Raw genomic sequence first — 13,577 nt, 5'->3', positions numbered from 1 at the left:
TGAGAATAACTTTCATCTTTTCTTCAACTGAATACTGTTTCCGTGCTGTTTTGATGTATTTTAAAGAGTTGGCAGTCAAAATTAAAACTGCTGGATGATAGATATTCTTCATTCTTTATGACAAACACTATAATGTGAATTACAGAATGTACAACGTTTTTTAAAATGTATCAATTGCGGTGTACAGTGTTTATTATGATGGGGTAGAATCCACAGCTCAGTACTCACTACTCAATACTCATGAGTACTTTTAAATAGGCTACTCTTTTACTCTTACTCAAGTAGTTTTTTGGACAAGTACTTTTACTCTACTCACACTACATTTTTTGGAAGGTAATGGTACTTTTACTTGAGTATATTTTTTCAGTACTCTTTCCACCACTGGTATGCGCGCATACTGTAGGCATTTTGTTTGCTTTTCACGATATACTCGATAATATCAAATCGCACATCTTTAAAACAACAATTACGATATTATTGCAGACCATACATATCGCACACCCCTATGCAGTTTAGATTTTTATAATGCATTGTCTTCTTATCGATCCAGTTCACATTTAAAGCTCTGCGTGTTTGCAGGGTAAAAACATGGGCTGATTTTTGCATTGGTCTGAACTCTGAACAAAACAACGGTTTATTGAAAATGCTCATTCATTCTCTTACAGCAGGTGGAGCCTTTGGTAGAAATATAACTGTTTCCCCGGTAGCTGCAGTACACAAAGCAGCGCAGCACCGGACTCTGATTTAATGAAATCATAGCCTTTTGATTTGAAGTTTAATCGTCACATTCAGCCATATCGCAATTCTGCTCTTTCCGTCCCCAAATTTAAGACCTCTTGAAATCATAATTAAGACTTTCTTGTACAATTTAAGACTTTTTAAGGCCTTAAATTTGATACAATTCAATTTAAGACTTTTTTAAGACCCGTGGAAACCCTGAATATGTCAAAAGAAACAACAGAGCAGCCTCTGCTTGCTATATATAAATAAAAAATTATAATATTAAGTTTTATTCTATTCTAACCACTTCCTGGTCGACATTTCATCGAGTAACTTTAGGTTTTGATTTATATGCCATTATTATAACATTATAATGAAAAGACTGTTGTAACAACTCTTTGTGCTTTAGTTGCCTGTGTTTTTTAGCATGGCGCTACGGGTTGAGTGCATCCACAACAAGAGTCACACATTCGAGACTAACACGTAACTTACCTCAAGTTCACTTTTACATTTGTGTCATTTTGAGTAGACAGATAAAATTTCTAATATTACATTTATGTAAGATAAATATCTGATTAATTTCATGTAGGACACCTTTGGTTAATTAAAGCGTTACCAAAGCACTACAGTTTACTGGTTTTCATCAAAATAATCTTTAATCAAAAACATTTCATTAACAGTAATGATGTGCATAACCTCCCGGCCATTCGTCTGATTCAAATGATATATCATGAGTTCATGGGTCTATTTTGAATAATTCATTAAAAGGAGAGGCTCATATGACTCACTTGTTCATGAATCAAACTGGTCGCGTTGTATGGTACAACTCAATAAAAAGATGCGTTTTCAAAATCTGGAGGTTTTTTTTGCAGTGGGTGAAAAGTAAACGATCTATCACTTACTACAAAAATATAGTGCTCTCTTTCTCTTCTTTTCTGCATTTAACCTCTGCTCTAGATTGCTAATCTACTTTAAACATGTTATTATGCATTATGCATTATGAATATTGTGGGCTCTACGACAAACTGTGATAATCCTCATTTGTAAGATGCTTTGAATAAAAGCACAGGATAAATGTAAATGTAAATATGGCTCAATTTAAGTCCATACGATTTTTGCTCATGTTATCATCTGCCCGGTAAAAATCAGAAGCCTGACGGCTTAGAAAAGCACACATCTCCTTCACATCACAAGATGCATGTTTAATGCTTAGGGTTAGGAGTTTGCTCCTATACAGCATCACAGGTTATCTTTAGGGTGATACTCCATTTGATGCTCTTAAGAAAGCTGATGTTGTCATTATAGTGCACTGGTGCATGTTAGCACTGCAGTTCTGTGTTCCAGCATTTTAATGCCAGGTCTTTAAGTTACTCAGTTAAAAACTGCTCAGCTGAATCATAAAATCACTCTCTTGATATGCAGGAAAATGATGAGGTGTGAGTTTCAAACAAATACTTCTACTGTAGAATTGTGCTTCAGCATGAAGGACAGATGACTTTCACTGAACACAGTGCAGGAAAACCACTTTGGTCAGTGATGGGACTCAACAGAAACAAAAGCCTCATTAACTTCACATGAGAGGGCATGCAGGCAGTGCAGGGCTGTTACATCAGGCTGAGGAAATGTAGGGTTGAATCAGATTATTTTTTTATTTTTTTTGCATTATTCAAAAGCTCTTTTCCAAAACCTTTGCGAGCTGCCTTTCTATCGAAGCAAGATATCTTCCAATATAGCATGAAACTGAAATGTAATATTTTACAATATGTGACTGATTTGGAATGAACTACATTAGAGACGATATTATCAGGATGTTTTCAAGTTATCACCAAGGATATCAGTAAAAATCCAATATCATTTATCCTTAATCGATCACATCAGTTATTGGTTGTTGGTGGTGATTTCTTGTTTTATATATCAGTAAGAGATGATATATGCATATTTATCGGTAAATAGTAGATATTTAATTGTAGACTCCTGTTTCCAGCTATATTTAGATTTAGGGATAGCAACAATTTAATTTGCTCTTAAAAGGTAAAGGTTATGTATACTTTTTTTTTTAGGTAACACTTTTTGGGTATTAATTTATTTACATGCACAACTTCAACACGTGCACTCTTAGTGCTTGATTCATCTAGAAATATTTCAACTATATATATCATTTGTTCTTAAGAAAAAATTATCTATATAGGGAACAATCTCGCTTGCTATATTACTATAATATTAGAGGTTAAAATTAACAACATAGTCCATACTATTAAATTAAATTACTACTTATTTACAGATATAACAAATCAAAAGTCAAATAAAAATTGAATTTTAAGCAAACGTTCCAACTACTGGACAAGCTAACGAGAAGCTAATGAGCTATGGAAACTGAAAGACTTTCCTGAGGAAAATGTATCATTAAGTGGCATGCTGTTTACAAGCTGTTATACTGACATCCTTCTGCAGCTGAAACACTGACTGAGCGAATACATGAGAAATTAATCATTTCCGTAAGTTGTGCTGTATCCCTCAACGAGTTCTGATGTTCATGTTTAGTTTGTGCTTAAACTTAGTAAAAGCTGTACTAAGAGGAAGAGATGACTGTTCACTTGTGCTCTGCTGTGCATGCCATTTGTACTGTGGCAGCTACAGCGATCTGTTAATTAGCAAGCATCAAAATGATTGATTTTTGTGATAAAATAGACGGCATTTGAAAGATGAGAATCATCTGACCAAAATTAATATGATACATAAAACAACATACATATATTTATGTATTTATTTACATATATATACTGTAGGGCTGGGCAAAAAATAATAATTTTTCGATATATCGTTTTTTAAAATGTGGTCGATTCAATATCGATTCTCAAAGGCCACGAATCGATTTTTTTCAATATTTATTTCCGCAAACATTGAACATAAGATTTACGTTAATCTTATTACTAGTCTAATCCACTAGATGTCACCCATGCATTTGAAATATAGAGTTGGGTTTTGTTTTATTGTACCCAAGTGTACCTAAAATAAAAAGTGTTTAATATACAGGTTTGTTGCTCTTAATTTCCTATTAATTAACCATTTGTAATCTTATGTTCACTGTTCATTTTTTATAAATACAGGATTTGTATTAAATCTATATTCATTCATATAGTCAAATCGAATCGAGAATTGAAATAAAAAATCGAATCGAAATCGAATATCGAATCGAAAATCGAATTGAATTGAGAGCTTGAAAATCGAAATCGAATCGAATTGGAACATCTGAATCGATACCCAGCCCTAATATACTGTATATATGTGTTTTTTCCCCAGAAAGCATACAAACATATCTTACCTTTTTGCTTTAAGTTACTTTCCAGTGTAATGAAATTTTCATAGAAGATAAAATAAATCTGTGAGCAGTTGGTTTCAAAAAATGCCTTCAGTTCATTCTTGTCAGTAATATCTGTGGAGAAAACGAACAGAAAATAAAGAATTAGACAACAACAGACACTAAGTCCAATACGTGCATGACTGAAACATTAGAGTTAGATTGTAAAATATGGTATAATATGGTATGATTAAATGCTGAACAAAAAATTCAAGGATATGAATGTGCATGTAGACAGTAGATTTAATCCAGACACAAGCTTTCATGAAATTGTCAAATCAACTCAATATAACTATGTCTGCATTTCAAAAAATAAAAAATAAATAAAAATAATTAGCAGGTTACACTGCATTTTTGGTAATAACAGAAGAGTACCAAGTCTTCTGACAATGACACCAAAACAATTGTGACTAGTTTATCTAGATTAACTGTTTTTAAATCATCGAAGATTTTAATAACGTCAATGCAACATACAAGCAATCTTGTATAACATAACAGAAATCGTGCTCACCTTTAATTGCGTGATAAACTGACAGCATGGAATAGACATATACTGTAATGCAATAGGGCAGTGCGTTTAATTGTATTTTAATGGTGATCACGATTTTGACTTCTCCAGTAATTAATCATAATTGTCTGTAACAGACTGTAAGTAAGCGACTATAATGACCCGCTGGTTATTTGTCCTTATTTTTATTTTTTTTTGGACATTTTCATTATTTTGCATTGACAACAAGCCTCCACAAGCTTTTATGTTTGGGGTTGCCGCATATCAAGAGTTTAAATTCCCCAATCAGGACACATTTTCTCCTCAGTGTTTTACTCGTCTCTTGTGTGATACTGTGCTCAAATAAAATGTAATACAGCTAGGGCTGTGACGGTCGCCGTGACAACCGCGTCACCGCGGTGGTCTATTGCCACCGGCAGTAGTGCAAGTGACGTCACACACTCTATAAGAAAGCATAATACCAAAGACTACAGAAATACATACTACATTTTGTATGCAAGTGTCATAACAGTAACAGTGGCAAATTGTTTATTTAGACTATAAGTCTAAGTCTATGTTAATTCACAAATCACCTCAAACGCCATACACAGCGTTTCTTTAGATTGGCGGGTTTGAGCACAGCAAAATACAGTTTATTTTGCATTCAGCAAATTAATTTCGTGTTGAGCGATGGACCTTGTTGGGAAACCAAATACTACATCGCCGATCTGGAGGATGCACCCATCCGCGTTTGTACAAATGTGTTCAAGTTCCCATGATTGCAAACGCCCGGCTGGTCAGGGTATTGTCGAGGCTTTCTCCAAACTGGCCAAATACAAACGAGACAGCGGTAAATGGAAGATGCTAACAAGAAATGTGGAAACATACGCCGCGATTCCTATTTCACAGAGAGCACGTGCAGACGAAGAGTTAACGTATGGCAAGCCAGAGTATTCATATACACCTGGTCGGGCGTCTGATTGTACACTGACACATCAAAAGCGTGCGATTTGACAGCAAAACGCACGTCCACGACGTGTGATTTGCCATAAAAACGTGCGTTCTTAACGTGCGCTTTGGGTTTATCATAACAGAAATGGGCGTCGAATACGTGCATTTTGAGTCAGACAAAACGCACGTTATGAACGTGTAAACAGGTAAACCAAACAGGCAGTGCAAACGTCTGTTTGAAGTATCCAAACAGGAGAAAAGAACGTGCTCTTTCCTTAGTGTTCTCAAAACTGCACGTCGAAAGAGTGTGCTCACTTTATAGGGCTTGTGTCTGTCATGTTTTTTCCTCTATATGGGGTATTACAGTAACGCATTGCTGCCACATACATATTATTTGTTCCTCTTAGTCGTAATGACGAAATGTTATGTCGTTTAAACTACATATTTTTATATTTTATATTTAGATTTTTAATAACGACATATTACAAAGGTTGGTCTGCACTCTTTAAGTCTTTTATTGGAATCAAAGCATGAGATAAAAAGACAAACGTTTCGGCTATCTGCCTTTGTGACAATTCTCTGTTTCTTAGGGCCTGTTTACACCTGGTCAGAAGATGATTGTGTGTTGACCGTCTGCGTCTTACTTTGTTTCATTCGCGGCAGTTTGCGCGTCGGCTTGCTGAAGAGATACTCAGCTACTCGTCAGCGGTTATGCGTGTTGCATTAGCGCAGTCATGTAATGTCATATAGCCTATAACACACTCTCACATGTTGTCCAGTTTCGTCTGGAATGCGGCCCAGACCACCTCCTGAAGTGGTTTGAGCGATCAGATTTATATCCGTCTCGAATGCGTTTCGGAGGGCATTTACACCTGGACTTTTCACGATCGGATAGCTATTCGATCAGACAAAACGCATGAAGTGACCAGGTGTAAACAGCCCCTTAAACATCAAGAGTTAAATAAAGGGAACAATAGCTGTTCAAAAAAATTGCTTTCGGGTAGACAGGGTGTATTTAACTTTCTTATTTAAGGCTACTTTCTTATTTAAATGTTTTATTTATTTGATATATTAGTTTTAGTGTTTTGCAGGCTGCATGTTCACTGACGGAAGTGCTAATAAACACGCACGTTTGTTAATAGATGATCGAGCCTCATTAATTAATTTTTTGTTTCAAAATTGTATATATATATATATATACATTTTATGTAAATTAATTATAGATTATATCACAACACCGCGCCACCGATGGTAGTTGGTCCATAAATATTGGTAAAAATCTGCCACCGTCACAGCCCAGTGTTCCCATATGAGGCCACTTGTGCTATTTGCTATATCTGGATCGAAGATGGCGCCGACGCTGATGGCTGCCTCCGTGGCGTGCTCCGCGGTTGTTTTTATGTTTTTGTTAGTTCGTCCTGTCTTTAGTTATATCCCTGCAATCAGTTTCACCAGAGACGAATTGCTGGACATTCGGCAGTACACACCACCCGATATATTTTTATTCCTTATTTACTTGTTCTATTTTTTATTTTTTATTATCTGTGTTTTTTGTTCTGTCTCTGTCATTCTGTTACACTGTGGAAGCTTCTGTCACGAAAACAAATTCCTCGTATGTGTAAACATACCTGGCAATAAAGCTCATTCTGATCTTGACTATAATGTTTGTGGTTGCTGAATAAATGCACAAATACAACCTCTGTGCTGCAATTTTGCTTTCAAATAAAAAAAAAGTGTTTTTTTTTTTATTGAATTTTTTAACTTAACTTTAATTTAAGTTTTGTAACTTTTAAAGTTTTGGAATTAATATTGGGAAATTCAGTGTTTAGTCTGTGTTTAGTTTATTAGGAATTGCACAAAAGAGATTAAAGATGTAATGTAGGGAGTGTTTTAATATATATGACAAATATAATTAAAAGAATTAAAATGAGAACACTCGTGATCATAACTTCATTGATTTTTTTTTTTTTTTTTGCTCACCTGTAACTTATTTTCTTATTTATTTTCATTACTTTTCATATCACTTGTACTGTACGTGCTCTTTGTACACTGAGAGTAACATTATCAGCGTCTGAATGCTATATTCACATGGCTGTAAGGTTAGGTTTAAAGCTTGGGGCTTTAACTTAAAATGTGACAGTTTGAACTGCTGGTAGCACATCCTGAGGCAGCACACATTTTCAGAACACCATTTCCAAACTCATGACCCAAATGCTTATCTTATTGGTCCAAAGATATTTAAAGCTGAACTGAACAGATCTTATCCTTGCTGATGTTCAGATAGATGATCAGATAAGCTTTTATTTTTTTTTATTTTTTTTTTTAAAGTGATGCATAGAGCAGACGGCTTCTTAAGGTCACTGACCACTGTGAGGTCACTAGTAGATTTCCAGTAGGTGCTCCTACCCTTTATGTGTATCCAAGTGTATTTTAGTCAATCTGCATTGGTCAATTGCTACATTAGTCACTCTTAAATGTATTTTTGTCATATTATTTATTTAATTGTTTATTTATTTATAATAAGCTCTAAGGATGCACCGGATGTTCAGCAACCAGAATTTTATAATAAGCGAAAAGACAGAATAAATTGTACCGAACAATGACGTGATGCAATCAAATAGTGGGGCGCGCTAATGCAGCAAACATGTCGGCAGTGTGGAAGCATTTAAAAGTGTCAGAGAAAGACGCAGACAGCCAGAGACTGCTTAGCACTACATCGCATATCTTCGAAGAGAAGAAGGGTGGTTGTTGCTGGTTACTGTATGATGACTGAAATCGCGAAACGGCCTTAAAAAATTAGTAAATAAACTGCAGAATGTTATGTTTTATTTCTGACAGTGCTGCGTGAGGTCGCGCCGCTATCTGCTTGATAGCCAGGGTTCAAAGTCCAAAGCGCAAGGAAAATCTGCGCTGAAATTTAGGGGTGCTCCGATCAGGGTTTTTGGGGCCGATCACTGATCACAGAAAGCAGTATCTGCCGATCCGATCACCGATACCGATCTTTTTAAAGCCTTCTTTTAATCATTTATAATCATTTATAGTGATACTCCAATCAGGATTTTTAGACATTTTATTGTGAAACACAGTAGACTTTAATTATATGCATTTATGGTGTAATTACTACATTTTCGTGTCAATCCATGTTCATATTTACTGCAAACAATGCGCTGTTACTTTAATTCAGTGCTTGCAGCGCCGCAAACAGACTCGGTGTGAAAACGATCTCTGCTCTGCTGCAGACGCGCTGCTGGACCGCAACCGTGCGCAGTGTGCACGCTTTATTAATCCGTTAACATGAGCGCGGAAAAAATACGCACCACATACGCACTGCAAACGGAGTAATGTGAACCTGGCATTATGTGTGTGCGCTGCGAGTGTGCATGAGTGCACGGTCTCCAGGAGAGCGCGCGAGCGCTGAATGGTTAAACACTGGCAAGAATTAAAAAGTAATGCAATTTATAAACTTTAGTGATGATGTGACACTGCCTCGATTGTGCAAGTGACAATTCCTGTGTTGACTGTGCAGCGTGCAGCTCACTTATAGACAGACGCGATGTGGTGATTTGAAGCCATTTGCGTATTTTGAGAGCGAAAGAGAGTGCGCGCGGTGTGATTCACTCACGCTGTTTGTGAAATTACGTCTCACACAAGGTTTTCAAATTACTTTATAAGTTATTTAATGAAGAAATCTGAAGGTGAGTACCCTCAACTTCAGCATTATAATGATTTCACCTGCGCCGACAGAGACTAAGACAGTGACGCTGCAAATCATGCCAAACCTTTCATGGCAGCGTCATCAGCTTGAGATCGTTTTTTTGAGATCGGCCTTTTTAGAGATCGCCGATCAATCATCCCAACATGATTATCGGCCGATAGTGATCGGCAGCCGATCAATCGGAGCACCCCTACTGAAATTGTTACTCGTCAGTTGCTCAGTAACATTTTTATGAATTTTTACAAGGCATGGATGTGACAATGTGATACGTGCAACAAACATTTTCCCAAATTCTTAATGAGAATAATTTATAAATATGCTGTTGTCAACAAAAAGAAGCACTGAGGTCTTCCTGGGGGTTTCTGCCAAAATAAAAGCTAAACGTTAGTATTGTAATTTTAACATTGTTCTGTAAAATAACATAAAAATGTACAAGACAATAATAATGACAATAATAATTACAACAGCTACATTAATACATGTATTATAAAATTCACACAGTGATCAAATCTGTAATAGATTTGTATCTGTGGGATCTAAAATATTTTCTAATGTTTTAAAAGAATTATCTTCTGCTCAACAAGGCTGCCTTTATTTGTACAGTATAAAAATACATGCCTGATTCAAGAAGGGGGTCTCAAAAACTACCATATATATATATATATATATTACTAACTTATTAATTTTAAGTTGAATTGTGCTTTGCTGGTAAAATGTCTGCTAGAAGTTAAGTAAATATTTTAAATTGCTGTTTTGTAATTGATTTTCTCTTTGAAAAGCAAGACAAAACAGTAAAAAGCAAAATGTGGGTATTTAATTCATGCAATTGTGAAAAAAAAATCGGCAAAATACATGGGGGAAAAAACCACGAAAAACAGTGTTCGGTATTCGGCCCAGTGTTTCATTTTGTTCAGCTTCGGCCAAGAATTTTCATTTTGGCGCATCCCTAATAAGCTCATCAGTCATCTAAGGTGGTCATCAATATGTTTCCTACAGTATCAATTTATATTAAGAATTGATACCATGGTACCAGAGCTTAGTATCGTACATAAATGAAAAATTTGGTTTCAGAGCAACCCTAAGGTTGGCAGAGACTAATGTTCACACCTCACCTCCTCTTTCCTAAACAAAGCGACCAAAGCAGCCCAAAGCCGTTAGACTGGCTCCAGGGAAACTCTGGCATTTGCAACCAATTTGTAGCAGTGGCACTGGCCTGATTTTTAATAGCAGCAGGGACAGATGATAGATGATGACAAGGAATGGGTTTGATGGCTGAAATAATATTCTGCCTGGAGCCAGACTGACAAGAGCTGTGAGAACAACCATTTGACAAATGTGGATGAAGTCATTGCGCTGGGCCAGTGGTGCTTACATTAGGACACACTGTATTTTAGGTAATTGCCCACTGAATATTAACAATTTCTGAGAAAAAGTACCAGAAAATCTAAATGTAAATGACATCTCTAGCATTGATATTACCATAAAATGCTGTAAAAGCTATAACACATGGGTGGGCTTGCCCAGAGAAAGTCCACATCTGAATAAAGCAAGTAGTCACATCCTAAATAATGGCAAGATGTAAACGTATCAGGATAAGCTACTTTATTATTGCTAAATCTGTCATTTACACTAGATCTACAGGCCAGAAAGGGTATTACTATTATGATTTGGAACTGGAAGATGGATTTGGACACTTTTATACCTTTCTCCTCTCCTGTGTCTATTAAATATCAAAGATATTTATTAAGCATTAAACTCTCAGGACTCACAGCAAATAATGACTTCACAATGATTTTGCTGGTAATATACACAAACACACAATCAAAAATTTTTCGCAAGAGTACTGTAATTAAAATATAAACTAAAATTAAAGAAGAAAAAAAAACTATAATTACAGATTTAGGTTAAATTAACATGTCAGTCTTTATTTCTCTTCCTAGGGCAGCAGTAGCTCTAGCAGCAAATCAACCATCCACATCAAAAGCTGCAGGACAGCCCACAATTCAGCAAACATTTGAAAAAAAAAAGCTTAAAGGAGACCAATTATGCCCCTTTTTACAATATATAATATAAGTCTCAGGTGTCCCCAGAATGTGTCTGTGAAGTTTCAGCTCAAAATACCCCACAGATCATGTATAATATAATTTTGAAAATGCCCATTTTGAGTGGAAGCAGAAACACGCTGTTTTCGTGCATGTCTCTTTAAATGCTAATAAACTGCTGCTCCCCACCCCCTTTTCCAGAATAGGACTGTGCCTTTACAGCTCGTAACTCAGATACTCTGCTAAAAAACATCTGTTTGGTTTTGATTATCATGTCTATTGCACTAAAACCATGCATTTTAAACCATATTAGTTTAAACTTCTGATATAGGATTTCTCAACACACACATCCGAAGCATGCGCACAGAAAGCGGCTGCCAAATGGCATGTGAGTACTAAACTAAGTTCTCTTTCATGTCCTTATTATGCTTAAATGGTCAAACTGGTTCCATTTTAGAACCACCTTTCTAAGAATCGGGCATTCGATAAGACGCGTGCGTTTCGATTCTGCTTAACGATTCCTGCGTTCGCATTTTAATGTGATTTAAAATGATTTAAGTGCAGGAACGGAAAGAACTTGCGCCCTGTTTGCATGCAGCGCACACGTCTGAACTGAAGCGCAAGCACAGAGAACAGTGGTCTCGGTGAGGTTCCCAGCCTGTGTCCGTTCTCGAACTGTTCCCTGCATTTTCACTGCAGAAAAAGTTGTTCCGGGCCGGAACTGACTTCTTTCATATTTATCAACCAGTATGCAGAAGTATAAGTCAATGTATCATCATAAACACAGCCGTTTTTGTCTTAAGTGACCGTAAACAGATGAGAAAGAAAATGCACGTGTACAGTATTTTTAGATCTGCGTGCATTCAGTGTTAAAGAGACAGTAGCCTAATAAACGCTCTGCCTGTCATTAAAGTTAATCAAAAGACAAAAGAAAATAATTCACTGATCTTGACTGAAAGACAGAACAGTTAGTATGCTTTACTCGAACTTTCGCCCATGGCGTTAGAACTGGTACACTTCTCATCGCTTCCGAAAACTCAATGGCGGTGCCGTGGGTGGAAACTTGCAGATTAAGGGGTGGTAATATTACTCTTTCTACGTCACAGGGGGAGTGAAATCTGACGCGCTCGTTTTTTCACAAGCTTGCAGAGAAAGGCTTACCAAAAAAATTTACTGGGCTGTTATTTTTCACGTTTTCTGGGTTGATAGATGCACCGGGAACTCGATTAAAGCACTTAAACACGGAAAAAGTCAGATTTTCATGATATGTCACCTTTAAGGTTATCATAATGTCAAAATATCATACCAGCCCATGCTTAGTATTACTGTGGTGCGCTCATGGAAGAGTTGACACAGAGAGTCCAGGGCAGAAGAGCAGCAATAACAGCACAGGCGTGTCTCTTATCAGTGCCTCTCACATGCTCTGCTTTTCAACCCTCATTGTGTCGGGGCTCTTCCTGCTGCCCAAGAAAACACACTGACTCACTGACAAAACCTGAGTTCTGCCTGAGTGTTTCTGAGCAAGAGAGAGATCAGTAACATCCAATGACAGTTGAACGTCAAAGAGCTATGTCAACACCAGTGTATTTGAGATGTGAACGTGACCGTACCAAAGGTTATTTCATGTTCCCTCATTCAGTAACAGCTGGACTACTATAATCCTATTTTTGACAGCACTATTAATAAGAAATTGCCATTTCCTGATTGCCTTAAAGGAATAATCCAGGTTTAATTGCTCATTTCACAACATCACAACCAAAAAAATAAAAACTAAATAAATACATACATACATCAATAAATAAATAAATAATTGGAGCCCATTTAAAAGCAAAAATGTGAAGGCAAATTAGGGGTGCTCCGATCAGGATTTTTGAGGTCGATCACCGATCGCCGATCACAGAAAGCAGTATCTGCCGATACGGTCACTGATACAGATCTTTTTAAAGCCTTCTTTTTATCATGTAGAATTATTTATAGTGATGATCCAATCAAGATTTATTCAGGGCCTGAATTTCATTTTTGAAAATGAATTCCCATAGGTGACTCTTGTGAGAGGGGATTTTTTCATTTGAGGGGTGGAGGGGGGCATTTTTTATGGAGCTTTTCCACTGCACGGCACGGTACGGTATGGTTCGGTACGGTTCACTTTTGGGGGGTTTTCCACTGGGTACAGTACCTGGTACCTGGTACTTTTTTCAGTACCACCTCGGTTGAGGTTCCAAGCGAACCAAACCAACGTTACCAAAACGTGACGTGTAAACTCTGCTGATCACTGATTGGCCGGAGAGAATCGTCACTACCTGC

General features: G+C 36.8%; 1 protein-coding gene across 1 annotated transcript in view; it reads right to left on the bottom strand.

Moving 5' to 3' along the window:
* Positions 1-13,577, bottom strand: part of ralgapa2 (Ral GTPase activating protein catalytic subunit alpha 2) — a 190,668-nt gene that overhangs the window by 149,224 nt on the left and 27,867 nt on the right. Inside the window, 1 exon segment of the mRNA XM_016511733.1 lies at positions 4,043-4,153. Coding sequence (XP_016367219.1) covers positions 4,043-4,153 — 111 coding nt within the window.

The sequence above is a fragment of the Sinocyclocheilus rhinocerous genome, unplaced genomic scaffold (genome assembly GCF_001515625.1).
Source record: "Sinocyclocheilus rhinocerous isolate Xijiao unplaced genomic scaffold, SAMN03320098_v1.1 scaffold955, whole genome shotgun sequence".
Classification (NCBI taxonomy): domain Eukaryota; kingdom Metazoa; phylum Chordata; class Actinopteri; order Cypriniformes; family Cyprinidae; genus Sinocyclocheilus; species Sinocyclocheilus rhinocerous.
This window is presented reverse-complemented; position numbering and strand designations above follow the sequence as displayed.